Here is a 21,011-nt window from a genome sequence, read left to right on the forward strand (position 1 = left end):
TGATGCAAGAGGATCCACCTGCAAGAGGATCTTTCTCTGCTACTCCTCATAGTGAGATATTCCATTGTTCTACATAGCCCCATCAATACAAACAGGCTGATAAATAAGGTGTGATGAACAAGTAGCCCTTTGACAATCTGCTTGGTCTTCCTCAGGGTCTGAATCTTCCCCTTCCAGGTCTCCTAGCCTTCCCTTGGCATCAGACACTTCTTGAGACCCCAATTCCACTCTATTGGGATCATTCACAGACTCCTCTAGCTCCAAATCCTCAGGCTCCCCCCACTCTTCCTCCTGGCCATACCATCCCCTCCATGAAATTTCCATAGGCAAAGGCACCTCTTGCAAGAAACTCTGTTGTGCATGCAAACTCAGTGCTAAGTAGGACTGAACCCCTCATACATTGGATTATATGTAGGGAGCTCAGTCCAGCTTGGTCTGGATGTGTGAGAGAACTCCTCCCTGAGGAAACTCTCTAGTGCACCCAGTGCTTTTTTCACTTTTTCACAACATTTGAAAAAGGAAGATGACAATACTCTGTACCCTTGAGTACCTACAGAAAAAAAGCACTGAGTGCATCCAAGGTTTCTCAGTTTGGCTGCTCTTTGAAGTGCCAAAGTCAGGGCTTCAAAGCACCTCACAAAGAACAAGGAACTGCTAAAGGAAGGCTTTTTTCCTGACTTCAGGACTTCAAAGCACCAAAACACTTGATGCCATTTGTTACATTACGTGACTGACAGGTGGGCAGCCCCATCCACCTTTTAAGGCAGATGCTGATGCAGCTCTGGTCTGTGGACTAAAATCGTGGAGCTCTGTACTATGCTAAAATCGTATATATTTGAAATACCTACACACACCCCAACACTGTGGGGAGCAGTGAATAGTCTCCCAAGCAGGGGGTCAAATACACCCATAGAAAAGACACTGACAAAAAGACAGGTGCCTAAACTGCTATTGTGTGGGTTTTTTTTCATAACCCCCCCCCCCCCCAATCCAAACCAAACATCTCAGTGTCAAGCAAAAACAGAGTTGTACTACAGTGGTGCCTCGCAAGACGAAAAGAATCCGTTCCGCGATTCTCTTCGTCTAGCGGTTTTTTCGTCTTGCGAAGCAAGCCCATTGACGGCTTAGCGGATTAGCGCTATTAGCAGTATAGAGGCTTTTAGCGGCTTAGCGGCTTAGAAAAAGGGGGGGAAGGGGAAAAAACCCGCAGGAACTCGCAAGACATTTTCGTCTTGCGAAGCAAGCCCATAGGAAATTCGTTTTGCGAAGCACCTCCAAAACAGAAAACTCTTTCGTCTAGTGAGTTTTCCGTCTTGCAAGGCATTCGTCTTGCGGGGAACCACTGTATTTGATAAAAACTGCTTGGGGGGCTTTTCCAAGTTTCCCCCTTGATAAAGACATTTTCCAAGAAGATGTGAGAATGATATCAATCCATGTAAACTACTATTTCTTTTGTAAAGCTGTGAATGGCCTCTGCTCTCCCATTTCCATGGAAGATATGGGATATGGCTATGTAATATATTTATGGACACATATTTATATATTTGCCATTTTGTGCCAAAGGTTACTTTCTGTGCTCAAGAGCTGTGTGGATCTGTTGATGATCTATACTCTGTCAAAAGGATTCCCACTTGTCCTTATGCTTAAGATTTTCCACTGGCACAATATAATGTTTTCCTACCAATTCACCACTGTCCAATTGAAATGGGTAATGGTAGTGGCGCCTTCATTGTCCTCTGACCAGGCAAAGTCCACTCTTGGAACACAGTGTTCCAGTTCTCCATTGCAAGCCATAGAGAAGTAAATCTCCATCCTATTATTATTATTATTATTAGGAAAGCTATTTATAACAGTGCTCTTTTTCTTCTAAGAGTAGTTATAAATAATGAGCAGCTATAAATAATAACTGTTTATCTTTCTCTCGCGCGCCTTCTCCTTTCATGTCCTGCATATATTTTGAGTTATTTAAACTATGTTCTAGCAGAGCAGAGGCAGACCGGATGGGGTGAGGAAAGATCCCCACCCCTGAACGTGCTAAAGTCACTGAAGATCGTGAAGTAGAAAGAACTCAAGAGGATTTGTACTTCTATGATTCCTAAGTCTCTACAGTGAAGATTAAAATGGACCCTTAGTAAATACAGGGATTGTACTAATATCAAACAATATGAAAAAATTAAATGCCTTGCTAGCTTGAAACCAGAATTTCTTAAATCCGACAACCCAGCTTTATGATTTCGGGAGACACAGGGGATGAAAATAGAGATCTCTTGAGCATTCTGTTTGTTTGTTTACAGGACAATCCTGCAGAAAAATACTAGGGGAGGTCATTTTTGCTCATCCAATACAGCCCTTGTGAACTCTGAAAATCCACTCTAGAGGGTAGGGGGACTTTCTGGAATAGCATGGAAGGGGTCCCAGGTGTGTGTATATAGGGATATTTATTTATTTATTTAAAAAATCGCCTCCCCACCTTCTGTCAGCCAAAGACTTCACTGGATCTAAGGTCCTTCTCTCAAGTCCTTCCATTTAAGAAGAGCAACTCCGGGCATATAGACAAATGTTATAAAGAGCAGCTCTGGGCATATAGATGTTGCTCCTCCATTCATGTATGATAAGGGACTTCTACTGTCTCCCTATTCCATTTGCAACATTTCCCACACCATTTCCAATCACCAGAAGCAGGTTTTGATGGGTACAGGCTGCAGAAGATGTAAAAGTCCCATTCCATGAGGGTGAATTCTGTTCCTTTCACAGAAGGAAAAATAGGATCCAAGCTACAGAATTGTATGGCTGGGAAACTGGATCAGACCCATCAACTGACCCTTCTTGAATTAGTTGCCAGCTGAAATTAGGCACCTGCTTGATGTCTGAGTGGCTATCACTGCCTTCTTATTTAAGAAGACTTTCCTTGAAGTGTGACCCAGTCATTTACTGGAACATTTACTGGAATACTGACTGAATTTTTTTAAAAAATGGCTTCATTGTTTTTAAGACTCAGTATCTTTGGTATTTTATCCCATATTACCTTATTGTACATCACTTCAATAGCTTCTTACTGTTCATGAATTCATAAAAACAACAACTGCAGCCACTGAATATTTCAAACCATCTTATTATTTAGAAAGACACACTAACTCACTTGACTTATTTTGAACCACCTATGACAGATACAGTATAAGCATGGAGTGTTGTTGCTGCCATGGTGATACAAGCTTGTGGACAAGTGTTGGGCAGAGGTGCATGTCAGAAAGCATGAGAAGGAGGGCAGGTAACTCTGCAGGCATACAGCATCTTCTCTGTGTGAACCACAACATCAAGAGCAGATATCATATACTATTTTACATGAATTTCACAAAAATGAATGCATGTGTTTCTAAAACTGAGCTTTTCTACAGTGCTAACATAGCCACAAATTGCTGAATTTGGCCCAGAACCCCATACACAATGCCGATTGAAAAACTTGTTAGCTGTTGATTCTTTTGCTGAATATAATTGCCATGTGTTCATGTTTGGATAAACCATTTGCAAAGCTTTAGATAAATGAGCTTATGAAAGTGAGAATAAGATACTGCTGGTAGTCTGTAGGAATATAAAGTAGTCAAGACAGAACAGGCCAAGGAACCCATCCATGCTAGTATTCGCCTTCCAAATTGTCAAGACCGGGTGTGCTTAAGTGAAAGCAAGTTATTTACTAAGGGACTAACGGAAGCAGGTGTCTCACTAATGGAGACAGAAACCAATGAAAGAAGAAGTGAATTTACAAGTTACCTTTCCCGAATAAATTCCGCCATCTCTTTTTGCATTTGCTTTCCTTTCAGTTGTTTCTGAAGAAGAATTTCAAATCCCGAGACGGTGCTGTTTCCTTGAGGATCCTTCTTATCAGTCTAAAGGAAACGTGCAGTTAGAATATATGCCATACTAGAGGCGTCAGAAGATGTGCCAAAGCACTTAGCAGCTCCGGCACGCAGCAGATATTGGAAAGTGGGCTAAGAATTACCTCAAACGCCCCCAAGTCACAAGCTGGCAATTCTATTCAGGATATTTTTGCCTAATGCAACAAATACAACAGCTGCTAGCAGATCTTCAAAGACGACTTCAATAGAGCTAGCAGAATTTCCAGCAAATACCAGATCATTGCCACTAGGGGCTGCTCTGGCATATATGAAACAGGTAGTTAAAAGACAGCAGATTCTGTGTTAATAGGAATTGACAGTATTAATATAAGGGAGAAAACAACCCATGCTTGTGGCAGGGACAAATGACCAAGGTCAGAACTAGCCACATATTTTTTTACAAACTGGCATATAGGCTTCTCTTCCCCAGACTCTTACTCAGAATACCTCCTGGCCTACCACAGAAGCCTTGCTCCCTGGACAGTTCCTACCTCTTTTCTATCCATTCTCTCCCTCCCCCACTTATTTGTTGTTTCCCTACTGCTTCTTTATCCCTGCAGGGCAATATTGCACAGTGGGTGCTGCAAGGTTTCCATTTCTGGCAACCTCTAGTTCTGCAAGAGAATTCTGATGCTGTACATCTAACATTTTGCATGTACTTGGAAATATCACATGAAATGTAAAAGAGAAAACAAAATGGTTCCTCGGATGCATGGAATTCAATTGAACTCCCCTCTGCCCTCATTCTTTGTGAAGACAACCACATTTTTTTTTATCAAGAAAGTCTAAATCATCTAATTTTATTGTTTACAAAAAAAAAAAAAACACCTGGTTGTAGGAAAACTACATCCAACCCTTATATAATATTTGCAAATTCCCCTTCCCCTTTCAGCCATTTGTGTCTGAATGAAGCAAATCATGTTGGAGCCGAATTATGCTAAGCACTTATTACAGAACAGGGCTCCAGTCCAATTGGGCTGTGGGTTCTCAGGTGATGATTACTCGTGAGTTTTGTTCAGTGTAAGTAGTTTGGCCATCTTGTTCCTTATACTATTCTCATCTAAAGTTATCATTACATTTGAAGTTGCAGGGAATTCTCTTATTTCTCTAAAACTTATCTACTCCAATTTTTTTACAAAAGTTAAAGGAGGTGTATACTGTAATCCAAAACTAAAGTCCATACTCAGATAATTTATTACCACCTTATTACTAGCCAGCTCTCCAGGCTAACCAATCAACAATCATTAAGAGAGCTCATCCCAGCATCCTGAGGACCCCAGACCCCTTTCTGGAAAGGTCTAAGATAAGAAAGGGGAATAATGGCTGCATCAGGCATAGGCAAACTCAGACCTCCAGAAGTTTTGAGACTACAATTCCCATCATCCCTGACCACTGGTCCTATTTGCTAGGGATGATGGGAGTTGTAGTCCCAAAACATCTGGAGGGCCAAGTTTGCCTATGCCTGAGCTACACTTTAACACGATGCATTTGTAGAGGACCAGATGGGATGACAGCAAATCAGGAAGATGGTGCTTGAGCACATACATGCTGCCCAGATTTGTATGATGCTGGCTTCTGGGGTTACAAGCCCCAGAATATGACTCAACATAGGAGCCCATTGTAGTCACCCAGTCTTGTGTAATATGGCTGCAATGCAATTAGGTTGTGGAGGTGGGGAAACAACTTCTCCAACATCTTATGCACCTCCTTCCAAGCTTGGATTTTAACCATGTTTGCTAACAGAGATTTTAGCAATATGCTACGTACTGTATGAATCCCAGTTGCTGCAGTAAAGAGCATATGGGTGGCTGCTCACTTACCCAGAAATAATCGCAGTAGCTCCATTCAGAAGGTTTCAGCAACTGCTGCTCTGGCATTGCGTCAGGGTGGGGGAACGTCACACAGTTTATCTGACAAAAAGGAAAGAGGAATACATTGGACGTGCAAAGCAGTTCAGAAACATAGATGCATGTAAACAAAAGCTGCATAAATGCAACGCAGCTGGCTTAGGTTCTTGCTGAATGTAATGCTCGCTTTAACCAGGAGATGTCATAGAACGCAGATGTAAGAGATTTTGTGTGGCTGGAAGCAGACTCTAAGCAAAACAGGATCTCTGATCATCAAACCCTGCATGCCTCCTTCTTTTATTTAAAAGAAGAGGGAGGATAAAACTAAGAATGTGCAGTACTTATTGTTAGACTAAAAGCGCAATACTAGGTATGTCTACCTGGACTTACTTCTAAGCCCAAGTCCAAGCATGCATTGAATCCAATGGGGTTTATGGTGAGGGAAGTGGGGCTAGGATTGCAGTTTAAATCTTACTACCCTCAAAATTGTTTGGATGTTCCTTCTTAAACAGGAACCTTTATGTTTGCCTTGCAATTTCACTTTAGTGATGAAATTCAAAAGGCAACCACTTCACTAAAAATGTTTGCCTCTGTGGAAATTCCTCAAATGTTTCACCCAAACAGGAACCTCCATGTTTGCCTTATCATTTCACTTTTTGGTGAAATCTAGTAGCAGCTCTAGGTAAAATCATTTCTAACTTAGACCGGATGTCATTAAATGAGTTAAAGCTGCCTAAGGGATCTTACAAATGGAAAACCAAATTTTACACAACAGCCTATGCCAGAAGTACACAGAAAGTCCCAGTGAAGCTAATGGACACAATGGAGAGAAAACCAGATTAATAATAAAATCATTAGACTAATATTCAGATGTTGCACTTCAATGCATATTTTTTAAAAAGCGCAACTGAAAATTATTCCTCTCTGGATCCATAATTCATTAATTTAATTCATGAAGCCTGACAGAAAGCATTTATTTAAATTTATAATCCATACAACTGCTTCATCTTGGGACAAGAAACAGATACTATAGTGCATGCCAAAATGCAAAGTTCTCAACGGTTTAGAGAGATTAGTGGGCTTGAGCTTTGATGAAGCTTCCTAGTTAGAGAGCGACCAAAAAGACCTCCTTAAATGCCCTTACTGTGTTGTTGACAGTGTACGTGACAAACAGAAAGCAGTATCAAGAAGCTGTAGGGGACATTTAAAATATAATCTGCAAGCGCTCGCAAAAATTGGGAGGGAAAGGATGAACAAGTTATTGCGTACAATTATTTTAAGCTATGAATCTCTTGGCCCTGTAAGAGGACTTGGGACATGTGTGTATGATTCTCCTAATAACACCAGGACAAAATCAAGGATGTACAGGGGCGTATCTCCTTATTGCTATGGTGGCACTAAACCCAGTCCTGTTGTGGGGTACCTTGATAACCTCACTCATTAAAGAAGAAAAAGAGGGGAAGCCTTGTTCAAATGTCACCGTTTTCCTGCCAGGGGAGAGGAAGAGCCTGCTTCTCTCTTTTTGAAACAAAGATGCTTGCTCTAGTGTTGGAGATGGATGGGGAAAGAACACACAGTTCAAAGAAAAATGTGTTTTTAACTAAATGTTCTCAGAAATGTGGAGGAGAGGTTAGACTTGTCTCCTTTCTATAGAACCACACAACAGCTTGGGTGGATGAGCAAACCTACTTCCATATATATAAGAAAAACATTTTTTAAAAAATAAAAAAATAAACTTTTTAAATACACCCATGCAAGAAATATTAATACAAGCAGAAGGCAGGGGGCTGCACATGCCATCCCAGTCCCAATAATCACCCCATGCACTGGCCACAGCTTCACCATTTCCAACTGTCCCATGCAGTGAAGAAGGTATAAAGGGGGCTATTTGCGTTCGCCTGAACTGTGCCACGTGTTCAAGTGAACACAGATGGAAGCCTTATTCACGCCATTCCCAACCAAAACAGTAAGGCCAAGGACATGGTAAGGCAGGGAAGGGGACACTGTGAGTGGGGACGCTGTGAACAGCCCCATGTCACCTACATTGGCTCCCAGTACGTTTCCGAGCACAATTCAAAGTGTTGGTGCTGACCTTTAAAGCCCTAAACGGCCTCGGTCCAGTATACCTGAAGGAGCGTCTCCACCCCCATCGTTCTACCCGGACACTGAGGTCCAGCACCGAGGGCCTTCTGGCGGTTCTCTCACTGCGAGAAGCCAAGTTACAGGGAACCAGGCAGAGGGCCTTCTCGGGAGTGGCACCCTCCCTGTGGAATGCCCTCCCACCAGATGTCAAAGAGAACAACAACTACCAGACTTTTAGAAGACATCTGAAGGCAGCCCTGTTTAGGGATGCTTTTAATGTTTGATGTGTCATAGTATTTTAATATTCTTTTGGAAGCCGCCCAGAGTGGCTGGGGAGGCCCAGCCAGATGGGCGGGGTATAAATAATAAATTATTATTATTATTATTATTATTATTATTACTTGTGTTAATTGGCTCAATTGCCCAGACAAAGCTATACAGATTAGGAGCATGTGTGAACTTGCAACAGGCACTGCCCAACAGACAACTGGGACAGTCAAAGGTACAGTGGTACCTCAGGTTACAAACACCTCGAGTTACAAACACTTCAGGTTACATACTCCGCTAACGCAGAAGAAGTACCTCGGGTTAAGAACTTTACCTCAGGATGAGAACAGAAATTGTGCGCTGGCGGCGTGGCAGCAGCAGGAGGCCCCATTAGCTAAAGTGGTACCTCAGGTTAAGAACGGTTTCAGGTTAAGAAGGGACCTCCGGAACGAATTAAGTTCGTAAGCAGAGGTACCACTGTATATCTTTTCTGTTGTAGCTGTGCTGACAATGCATTTGGATTTGTTTCGCTTTTCCAGGGTATAGCTTGAAACACTACAAAATACATATAAATTGGGTTGACCCGATAGCCAGAAAGAACTCATGCACAAAGAAGTCAAGGTGTCCAGCAGTCAAAGGTGATTCTGTAATATGAAGACTGAAATGGTTCAGACAATCGTATATCGGTTTAATAAACCAAGATATGAATGAGCCTTTTCCTCCTTTCTTGCCCCTCCGTCTGGTACAAGCTATAATTAAATGAGGAAGCTTCTAACTAACTACAGTTTCCTGTTAAGTCTGAACCAGGAAAACCTTGGAACAAGCCAGGATATTAAACAAACTTCAATTCATAGTTGAATACCCTGGCTTGTTTTAATGCTAGTAACTAGAGTTTCCCAGAATGAATAAAAACCAAAAACTAAGTTTAGAGACTACCTGGTTTATATTGTGGCTCACTGAAAAGGAACAAAGGTGCTGGGTGTGTGAGCAAGAGGCTTGCTCATAACTTGGCTTCCTTAGGTATAGATATGATCATCCAAATGTGGCCAGAAATTGGTCATAACCTGAATAGGAACACCACAGAAAAAGAAGTGTCTTTGCTGGTAATGCTAACAAGAGAGTGCACTGGAGTTGCTCTTATTAAATGGCAACAAGCAGAATTTTTATTTTATTTTTTGGCAGGGAGGAAAATTAACATCCATGAAAACTGGAATGGTAACACAAAAGAAAGAGTGTTTCATTCAAGTCGTAGGATGGGATCACAGAAGTTATGAGACACTGGAATGCAAAGAACCACATCCAACATATGTAACTCTAAGCCTCTCATGAGGTTGTCAATTGTCAGAAAGGTCAAGTTGCTTCATTTTCAGCAGAGAGGGTTTTTAAATATATATTTTAGCACTTGTTGGCACCTGAAGGGTGTCGCTGCATGGTGGATTATCACTTGCTTGCAACATGGTTTGGAGACATTTCCAGATGTTTCGAATTTCTGCTAAAGCTTCTTAGCGGAGTATTTCCACTGGATGTGACCAAGTTTTAAGAGCACAATTTCTCATCCAAACTGCCACACGGGGAGTGTATATGTGAGACAGATCTTTAAGTCCTGTGTGCTGCAGCAGAGAAAACTGGAAGAGCAGCATATAAAGGAGCGTTTGTGTCACAGGAAGAAGCTAGGTAATTTTTAGACCTCGGACTTAATGGTCTTACATGCCTATCTTTTTAGATCAGTGTCTCTCAAACTTGAGTCACCAGCTATTGTTGGACTACAGCTCCCATCATCCCACTAGCCCTACTAGCTAGGGATGATGGGAGTTGTAGTCCAACAACAGCTGGGAACCCAATTTTGAGAAAAATTACTTCAGTTGTCAAGCACAATCAACATTTCTCCTCTCTCACCCACTAGCCCCAGAAAGTTAGTAACTTCTGTATATTACCCATGAGAAACATGGCTGTGTTCACACATACAGCTAAACCACAGTTTGGTGCAACAGGAATGAGCCCCTCAAGCTTATGACTACTCCTATGTGCTGTGAAGGACTTTTGACTGTGGTTTATTGACAAACAACAGTTTGCCTCGGTGTCAGAAAAGTCAAATGACTGATTGTGCTGTCCTGCAAATCTGGTAATCCCGCTTTACCGGAAGCACAAACCATAATTTGGCATTTCCAACATTGAGACCAACTTTGGTTGGCCTCTAAACTACAGAAAGAAGTCCTAAACTGTGATGCGCAGGGGGCAGACAGAGGAGGAGGAGGCAAGAAGTGAACCAAGCAGTCCTTGGAGTTTGGCATTATGTGTGAATTCAGTCAGCTGAAAAGGGCACTTCATAACATATTTCTCAGAAGAAAGATGCAACTCCAGTTGACTCAGTTGGTTAGAGCATGTTGCCGGGGTTGTGGGTTCGATTCCCATATGAGTTGCCTGCATTTTCCTGCATTGCAGGGGTTTGGACTAGATGACCCCTGGGGTCCCTTTCCAACTCTACAATGCTATGATTCTAAGCCAACTCTTTGTGGCATCCAATAGAAATCCCTTCTCAAAAATCAAGTGCTGGGCTTGAGGAAAAGAGTGGGAGAGAACCTGTGGTGCGGTACGTGCATGTGTGTGTTCTTTGCTGCCTCTCCTGGTCAAGCTCAGTGGCATGGTTCTGCCAAAAAATAATTTCACTGTGGTCGGGACACTGCATGGCAGATGCAACATTTGAATCCATTTGCCACTTGGATGAGATGGGCCATATAGAAAAACACCTGCACCACTGTTGCTGACCCCCCAGGAGGTACAATATTAATGCAGATACTCAGAACCATGATACAGACGACCCACTTATGAGGCTGTTTCCAAATATTACTGTAGCCTCAAAGAGCTTCAAAAAATGCAGTAATGATTCTTGACAAAGCCATTCACAAAGAGCAGTATTTTTTATTTTATCCTGCCTTTCCTCCAAGGTGCTCACAACAACCCCATGAGTTCGGTCAGGCTGAGAGTTGGTGGGTGGCCCAACACTGTCCAGTGAATTTCATGGCTTAGTGGGGATTTGAACCCTGGTCTCCCAAGTCACAGTACAGCACTTTAACCCAGGGGTGCCTAACCAAGGCACCACAATGGATTGAATCATCCCTAACTCCAGCTGCAATGTAATTGTGCCTTAGGATTAAGGTAATCACCCCTTTCAGCCTTCAATTTTGTTACTACACGTATGGCAGCTGAGCAGTAGTGATAAAACACACTGCTTCTGTTTCTTCAACTGCCTCTGACTGAATGGGGTTATCCCCACAGCTAGGTCTTCTGTACACAGCCAGCTGTTCTACACCCCTGCACCCCCTTTAAGTTCTGGGTTTGGTTTTGTTTCATGTTGATGGGGTGAAGTACGGAGCAAAAAATGTTGAAACAGCCCCAGACACCCCTCACAAGATCTGAGGTTGCTGCTTTACGTCCCTTTCAACTGAGAATAAGTGTAAGCCATTAAGAGAGTGCATTATTTCTTCCAGAAAGTGCAAAATCCAGGGGGGGGGGGAACACACCTGAAGTCCAACACCCATACCAAATGAGCAGTTTTTGCTTGTGTTTTCTCTCTCATTTTAGAGAACCCAAACCATGAAAGGGGGGTGAAGGAGGCAGAAACATTCAAACTAAATCTCAAACCTGGGAAAACTGAGTGGCAGCACCAAACATCAATCCTGTCACAAAGAAAACAGCACTGACACTAATCACCACCTCATATTCTAGTCCCCCTAATGTTCTCTCCACCACCACTCCTGGTGCTCTAATTCACACTGAGATGTGTCATGTTGTTTCAACAAATTCCTTTCCACTGCTGTAGCTAGCAAAAGAGCGAACCTCACACTTCCACAGGGAAATGTCCCCCACCCCTCTCTCTCTCTCTCTCTCTCTCTCTCTCTCTCTCTCTCTCTCTTAAATCATTGCAATCAAATCAAATATTTTGTTAACATCCATGGAGCCCGGATGGCTGGGCCAGGTTTCTGAGCAATAATGGATAAGTTTCTGGACTTAAGGAGTCAAAAGAGGTTTGCCAGGATTCAAAGGCTTGCATCTCATCCTCTCCTACTGAGAAATATCTAGCATGTTCGCGACCTCAGCCAAAGTGCATACTACGACAACTTCACGGGGCATCTTTTCAAAAAATATTCTTCTTCTTTCTACGGATCTTTAGCCCCTTCAGTCATCCATCAAAGCTGCAAAGGAAGCCAGCCTTGGGGGGGAACCCTGACTGTCAACTTTTTATCATTGTGTGTGCTGCCCACAGGAACACTCCATTCTTAAGATGACTTCATTAGCTATTAATTGCTTCATCTACCCAGAAGCAACTTTGAACAAAAGGAAACACTGCTGCAACTATAATTTAAAAATCACAGCAGAAAGAAGTGCCCCCACCCTCTCCTTTTGCTTTCTGACATTTCTTTCCTGTCTCTCTTTAACAGGCTCTCTGCTAGCTCCAGCCTTTTAAAAATGGCTTCAATGCAGCTACTGCTGTGGAAAGCAGGCACCGTGTTTACATCTGGAAAACATGAGGCAGACCTTTTCACACGGATTCAACACACCAACACATACACAGACGGACTGACGGCTCTCCTGCCCTGCAATGATACTTGCTCTGGTGACTAGATCACCATAGCAACTGGACTGGTGATCATCACGGTGGGATTCTACTTACCGTGAACGTGGTCTCCTTGTTCTGCTTTCGAGTAGGTGAGGGGGACCCAGGACTCTGAGGAGAGAGGCAAGAGGCATCGTCAAAACTGCACTCCACATCCGACATGGTATGTATTCTGAGTTACTGGAAGGTGTATGTGTGTGCTTGTGTGTGCGTGTGTGGGAAGCAGGGGTGCTCAGTGCTTTGTGCAAGCCAAATTGGAGGAGATTCCTTTTCTGCCCTGCTTTCTGGCTTAGCCTCTTTCCATGCCCCAGAGGTGTCACAGTTCAACTCTTGCATGGGAGACTCCTGCACTGTGCTCACGAAGCAGCACACGAGCTCTGTACAGCCAGATAATTCATCCGAAACACGGCGACACCTCCCCTTCCAATCAGTGCCTAGCTTTGGAATTAACTCTTCCACTGCGTGCCATCTCTGAAGCAGGGCTCTTTAGCTACTGTGCCTAAAAGAGTTATTTGAAGCTCTGCTTTACGTTTCGCGCACAGTTCAGCTGCTGTACACAAAGGCTTCCTTTACTGTTAGGTTCATATCGCAACTGCACACACATCTCATCCGCTTGCCCCACTGCCCCCCCCCTCACTCCAGCTTTAAAAGCTGGGACTCGAGAAGCAAGGTGAGGAGGAAGTCTCTGCAGTGTTGTTGCTAACACACTGCAGGCATCCCCAAGGCTTCCTTCTGCGTCCATCTGCAAATTAGCAAAAGCATCAAAACAACACAACAAAAAACCCACCTGCATCAGACTGACAGTGAATGGAATGACCCAAATCAGAAGTATAGTGCACATGGAGTCAGCAGCCACCTATTTTAAAGTGTTTGTTTGGCATGACATTCTGTCTGAGGCTACTGTGCAACAGTTAACAACATGATGGAACATGTCCTGCTTCACCATTCATTGTAACCTTATTGCTTTTATTTATGGGGGTTTTGTCCTTTGTAGTCCTTACCAGGGTTATCTCTCACAAAGAAATATTTATGCCACATTGTCCAGTTTTACACAGAGTAACAAAAAATACCTCAAGGACAAACATAGCACAACAACTTTATTCTAGGAAGAAGACTGCCTTAATACTCTCTGATAGAGAACAGTCCTGTCCTCCCGCATGTCTCCTTAATTTTTATGTGCAAAACTCCAGAGATCTAGAAATGCCACAATTTCTTTAGGGACCATTTTCTACCAGCTATGACATCTCTCCCAGAAACCAGTCTATACGTGCTATGGTGCAATTTGAACACAATCCTTTTTGCCTTTCTCTTTATGTGTCCCCCCCCCCAGACAGCTGCTATTGTTCTTTAAAATATCCTCACATATGTGAAACGGAATCCTTCAATACCCCTCAAAGGAAGCTTCTTGCTGATCCAGAATCTGAAAATGAGTCCATTTCCCTCAGATGTTCTAATCTCATGCTGACAAGGCAAGTAAATAAAATTTTAAATATCCCTCTTTGTTAGCATTAGTTGCCCACGCACAGCAGAAAAAAAGTATGCCCCAAACAGCAGATTGGCATTGGTCCAGCCGCAAAAGTAGAGCTGATGCTAGCACCTGCGGAAAGAAGAACTGTGTAATGAAGAACTCTAAATCACCATCTCCTCTCCAAAATACATGATGCTGCTTCTAACTCCCCTGATCTTTAAGGGGGGGGGAATATGTTATGGAGTTCCCCTCTACAATGCACTTTCATAATAAACTGCTAGACACAGTAGCAAATCTTAAGTCCTTGAGCTTCCAAACACTCAAGTTTTCTTGGTTAACACTGGCACACCTTAAATTCTTTCAACTTTCCTGCATTCTTGGTCTCACTCAGCTCCATGCTTTCCAGGGGGCCCAGTAGGTTCCCCACTGATCACTCTACAACCAATACAAGAGCACTCACCTGTGTTGTAAGCTGCTGATTCATTTACGGGCCTATTGCCCAACAACTGCTGAAGCAGCCAATTATGAACCTGCAAAGCCATTAGGTCAGAGAGTAGCTGTTCCCTGGACCCACCAGCCATGCCCTCAAGTAAGACTAGAAAAGATCAGTAGGATCTTAAACCTACAAAGATACTCTTGATCCAGTATCCAAAACAGATCACCATCCAGAGTACTACAAAGAAGCAGCAGCACAGGTCAAGGTGGATTCATGCAAGAATCACCTACAGATCAAGGTCCAAGAGTTTCCAAAGTGAGATATGCAACGCTAATGGAGATGTGTTGTATACTCTCGCTTAGGAAAGGCAGAGGTGAATTACTTCCTCAACTACCTCCGCCTCTCTTCATAAAGACACTACTGTGTGATAACAAACTACTCACAGGGGCAAAGGAGAACAACTTTGCCAACAATTTAGAACTGGCTTCTCAGCCTCAGGGAGAGCAAGGGAGGAAGAGAAGATTTCAGAATATCACTCTCTTGGTGTGCCCACTCCAGCCATATGCTTATTTTAGAGACAGTGAAGACACGATGCAAAATCTAGTTTTATTCTTCGCCTCTTTCCTGGTGACATCATTAAGGGGAGGAAGTGAGGGGAATGAGCAGGGAAGAAGAAGAGGGAAAAAGCTCCCACAGAGTCTACAAGGTCCTCAGAGCTTTTAAAACCAAGTTTTCCGTGTTCTCACATATGACCTGCTTGACTCAAGCAGAGCTCAGTGAACTGAAAGCAGAAACATTTTCCGAACCATGGTCACGTAACAAATAATTGTCTTATCAATGCACACTTTCTTCTCTGACATTTTGCAACACTTTTTAGTCAGCCCTTAAGAGGTTTTTTTGTGAACTACTCTCACACATGCACGAACACCTCACCCATAGGAACACAGGAAGCTGCCTTATAGAGGAGAAGAAAAAGAAGAAGAGTTTGGGTTTGATATGCTGCTTTATTACTACCCGAAGGAGTATCAAAGCGGCTAACTTTCTCTTCTTCCCCCACAACAAACACTCTGTGAGGTGAGTGAGGCTGAGACTTCAGAGAAGTGTGACTGGCCCAAGGTCACCCAGAAGCTGCATGTGGAGGAGCGGAGACGCGAACCCGGTTCCCCAGATTACGAGTCTACAGCTCTTAATCACTACACCACACTGGCTCTCACACCTCTAGAGAGTCACACCTCTAGGTCATCTAGATTCTAGCTCACTACTGTCTTCACTAACCAGCAGCTGCTGTCCAGGATTCTGGTAGAGGGTCTTTCCCCCAACCCTACCCAAAGATGCTAGGGATTGAACCTGGAGCCATCTGCATGCAGAGCAGGTGCCCTACCGTTGTGCTACGGCCCTTCCCCATGGAATGGCTAGTTCAATGACTTCATGGTAGTGGCTCCAGTATTGGGTTTATACAGGGAAGGTGCAGGTTCTAATCTCTGCTCAGCTTTATTCCTCCCTGGGTTGTCTTGAGCAAGTCACTATCTTGTCTTCCCAGCCCCCCTGCACAGAGTTGCTGTGCACGTGCTCATTTTTATTCAAATCTCAGGAGGATGGGTGGGATAAAAACAAAATAAATGTTATGAGCTGCAAACACAGCTGGAACATATTGCGCTGAAATGATGTCAGCAGATATGAAAGTGCCGTTTGATCTGCGATGGCTGTTTGCACAATACAAGAAAGTACTTGATATTACAGTCATCAAGCGATGAACAGAAATGTGTGAGTCCCTGCTCAGGAACATTTTTTAATCATCATTAGTGTAGAATAAGAGTGAAGAAAGCTGGTTTTTGTTTTTTTTAAAACAACAACAACAACAACCCAGACTTAATGTGGCTTTTCAAACTGAATGTACAGATACAGGAAATGCAAAAAATCAGTGAGGGGTGGGGAGGAGAAATGCAAAAATCAATTTTAGCATCATTTGCGAAATTGGCCTACGTGATTCCTTAAAGCACAGAGAACTGAGAGAAAGCAATATTCTATGGGTAGCAGTATGCTTTGCCTCACAGCTATACTATGACTATTATAAACTGTTTTACAGAACAGAAACTGAGGCTTGAAACAGCAACTTGCCAAAGCCCGTTTGCGAGCTCGTGGCTTTAAATGACCAGATTTATTTAAACACACATGAATGATTTAACAGAGTTTTGGATCTCAGGTTCAACACTGCATTCACTCAAACATGCTAGCCCTTCATAATTCAGCTATGTCCAGCTGTCATGCCTTAGATTTCCAGAGGACCCCAAAGAATGTTAATTAGTTGTTGGAAGCTACAGTGAACAGTAGCTTGTACTTTTCAAATGCTGTTTGCTAAGGTAAATCCCTAGATTTTCTTAGACAGCGGAAAAGCATCAGTAACCAAGAGTGCTTACAGATGGTGACAATTAAGCAGTATGCAAGCAGTGCTGTTCTGCTTTACGCTGTAGGTGGGACAGCAATGTCTGGAATCCAAATAACATTCTACAGCCGAGTGGGAAGCCACTCCTTCCCCAACCCCAAATCTTGTGTGTAGCAATTTTCATTGGGACCTTTGTGTGGGATGTACTGCAAGTTGGGATGTGCAGGGTTGTGGAGAGAGGAAAGGAACACCAAAGCAATGCTATTTGAGAAGGGAACAGTTAAAGTGATAGAGCTGATTCTGAGAGAGATGAATCATAGAATCATAGAATCATAGAGTTGGAAGAGACCACAAGGGCCATCGAGTCCAACCCCCTGCCAAGCAGGAAACACCATCAGAGCACTCCTGACATATGGTTGTCAAGCCTCTGCTTAAATACCTCCAAAGAAGGAGACTCCACCACACTCCTTGGCAGCAAATTCCACTGTCGAACAGCTCTTACTGTCAGGAAGTTCTTCCTAATGTTTAGGTGGAATCTTCTTTCTTGTAGTTTGGAACCATTGCTCCGTGTCCGCTTCTCTGGAGCAGCAGAAAACAACCTTTCTCCCTCCTCTATGTGACATCCTTTTATATATTTGAACATGGCTATCATATCACCCCTTAACCTCCTCTTCTCCAGGCTAAACATGCCCAGCTCCCTTAGCCGTTCCTCATAAGGCATCGTTTCCAGGCCTTTGACCATTTTGGTTGCCCTCCTCTGGACACGTTCCAGTTTGTCAGTGTCCTTCTTGAACTGTGGTGCCCAGAACTGGACACAGTACTCCAGGTGAGGTCTGACCAGAGCAGAGACAGATGAGACAGACTATAGAGAAGGAAATTGCTAGAACAAAATCTATGAAGGCCGTAACTGGCCTGTATAAGCCAGAACAGCTGTGTGATGGATCACCTACATGGGGTATGTTGCACAGTGCTTACATTGTGATAAAAAAACCCCAAACAAATAAAAACCCAGATTTTTCTGAGTTCTTAAAAAAACACAACCCCACAAAAACGGAAGCTGAATAGAGAAAACTTGGGAGGAGGACGTTTGATCACTATGTTATGCAGACATCCCATAAACAGTGAGTGAACAAAGCATGGTTGTTCCACAATAAGTGACCAGTGTGGAAGCAGCCCAAATTACATAACAGGCTTTAATGCAGACTTCAATAATATAGTAATAATGGCAAGAGGGGTACAGCTATACAGACATTCAGCATATCTGAATTGAGTGGAAAAAATAAAACTCTAGAATGTTTATGACCTAAGATTTAACTTACATATTTCTGCAAACAAACAAACAAAAACCTGCAAAAAAAACTTCTAACAAGTTGGTGAATTTTTTTCTCCAGTACTGTAGTGGGTAAAGGAGACTTTGAGACAGCGTGGAATGCATTGCTATGAAATATAGCTGTAATCTTCCAAGATTTAGGAAAGAATGCATGGATAATAAAAATCATCTTGATTATAGGGTCTCATGGTACAATAGCAAGAGGATGCTCACTTAAACAGCTACAAGGAGTGCAACAAATCCCAATTCAATGTTGACAAAAAAGAAAGCACGTTGGGTACCTAGCCCGAAAAACTCCATACTACAAAATGATCACAGATGGCTAAAGTTGAGAAAGATCAATAAGAGCTTCCAGTGATAAAAATAGAAGGGGGAGGGGGAGGGGAGAGGGAGAGAGCGTGTTCAGGAATACAAGGACTTTGAGGTTCACAGCACAATTTGGACTAAAAGACTGAACTATCACTGCTGCACATCTAAGTGAAGGAAGACTGCTTTCAGTCCCTCATCCCACTGGAAGTATCCACAAGCACTATTTCTAAACAATCATAGAAAATAAAAGCCTTCATCTACATCCAGGAATATTTTCTGTGCTTACCTGGGGGTCACTGCTGACTTTGCGGAGACTCATGTGGCTTGGTTCTAGTTGGGGTACCAAAGTTCCTGGTATGTGATACCCATTCACTGTAAAGAAAAGATACAGGAGAAGCTGGCGTAATTCAAAAAGATGGGGGGGGGGGAATGGGTTTACCATCTCTGAGGCTCTTCATCAAAATTAAGTAATTTACCTGGCATACATGACCAAGTGTAAATGTATAATTCAAAATGTCACCACAAATACAGCAAGTCTACATGAAACACACTCTGCAGAAATACATAATATATTGATCCATCGATCTATGCACAAATACATGCAAGCAGGCAGCAATTTTAGCAACAAGAACACATCAGTTGCAAAGACATTATTGAGATAGATCAACTATTTATGTAAAAACACAAGCCTCCATAAACTCTGCAGGAAGGTCAGGCAACTCCACTTTAAATGAAATATCTGATTATCTCAAGAAATTTATGCAATAAAATTCAGTATGTCTCTATATTTTGGAAAGTAAAACTGTCATCACGCTGTAGTTTGCATAGCCGCCAACAGGAGGTCACACCAACTACAGCATGATGACAGAACAACAGGCAGGCGAATGAACAAGCAGCATGGGTGGTGGCGAGTCAGGCGAGCAGATGAGGAAGGAGCAATGTTTAAACGTGAGTAGAAGAAGGATGGCTTGGCAAACCATTATCTGAGCCTTCTTCCCTGCCATTTTACATCTATGGAGTATTATAAAAGAACATGTAAAAACAAAAGCTCTGAGAACCTTAACACAACTTGAAAATTTATTAAGAACAATGGGTAGAGAGGGGAAAGGATGAATTTCTAAACTGTATTCTATATTGCATAATATAGCTTACGGATATATGGAACCCCTTTAAAAGATATGGGAACTAGATGCTGGCACACAAATTCTTCCCAAGGACTGGAAAAAAATATCTGGGAATTGCGCCCCTTAAAATCTGTTTGCAGTTTGCTTATGGAAACCTCTTAACATTGCCTCTTAAAAAGTAGTATCGTACTCCTCTGCAAAACTCAAAAAATGTTTTCTTCTATATCATCTTATTGTTGGAGGGGCTGCAATGAACTTGGTATGTATTATCATTTATGGTGGGAATTGTCAGTTGGTGCAAGATTTTTGGAATTTAATTCTGACAGAAATGATGAATATTATTAAGGAAACAATTGTATGTTGTCCAAAATTAATATTACTGAGTATTTTTTATGATACCAATATAAATATAAATGTATGAAGGGATGTCGCATAGAGGAGGGAGAAAGGTTGTTTTCTGCTGCTCCAGAGAAGTGGACACGGAGCAATGGTTCCAAACTACAAGAAAAAAGATTCCACCTAAACATTAGGTGTTTTAGTGTTGTTAGCCGCCCTGAGCCCGGCTTCGGCTGGGGAGGGCGGGATATAAATAAAATTTATTATTATTATTATTATTATTATTATTATTATTATTATTATTAGGAAGAACTTCCTAACAGTAAGAGCTGTTCGACAGTGGAATTTGCTGCCAAGGAGTGTGGTGGAGTCTCCTTCTTTGGAGGTCTTTAAGCAGAGGCTTGACAACCATATGTCAGGAGTGCTCTGATGGTGTTTCCTGCTTGGCAGGGGGTTGGAGTCGATGGCCCTTGTGGTCTCTTCCAACTATGATTCTATGATTCTATGAAATATGTTGCCAAAAGATTTGGTCTTGGCAGCACATATAGTAAATGCAACTCAATGGAGAAGAGCCCAAAATCTTACACTGGGCGCTTGGTACTGCTCACTCTGGAATATAGGTGTACAGTAATGTAGAAAATAAGACATAATTTGAGATTTTGACAAGGAATAGAACCTCCAGACACTTTTTATATGATTTGGCATTCCTTTATGACATATACAGCGGAACCGTCATTTTCAAGGCAGCCCTCATCATAAGCCTGGGAAATCTGGAACTGTACTTTTATGATCTGATAAAAGTTGATAGTCTTTACTTGGGATTTGTTATTTTAACTCATGTACAACCACTCACTCTATGTGCCTATTTTATAGTTTCGTTTTTCATCATTTACTTTTTGTCTGTTGTTATAACTGTTCTCT

The 21,011-nt window shown here is 42.5% G+C and overlaps 1 protein-coding gene across 5 annotated transcripts in view; it reads right to left on the reverse strand.

Moving 5' to 3' along the window:
• The window catches only part of GAS7 (growth arrest specific 7), a 136,242-nt gene that overhangs the window by 18,993 nt on the left and 96,238 nt on the right, over nucleotides 1-21,011 (reverse strand). For all 5 annotated transcript variants that reach the window (XM_081850813.1, XM_081850814.1, XM_081850815.1 and 2 more), the window contains exons 4-7: nucleotides 18,917-19,002; nucleotides 12,762-12,815; nucleotides 5,714-5,803; nucleotides 3,769-3,884 (exon numbers count right to left, since the gene is read on the reverse strand). In XM_081850813.1, the coding sequence (XP_081706939.1) occupies nucleotides 3,769-3,884; nucleotides 5,714-5,803; nucleotides 12,762-12,815; nucleotides 18,917-19,002 (346 nt within the window). The remainder of the gene's footprint in view (nucleotides 1-3,768; nucleotides 3,885-5,713; nucleotides 5,804-12,761; nucleotides 12,816-18,916; nucleotides 19,003-21,011) is intronic.

This window comes from Podarcis erhardii (genome assembly GCF_964252035.2).
Source record: "Podarcis erhardii genome assembly, chromosome: 2".
NCBI classification, from domain to species: Eukaryota; Metazoa; Chordata; class Lepidosauria; order Squamata; family Lacertidae; genus Podarcis; species Podarcis erhardii.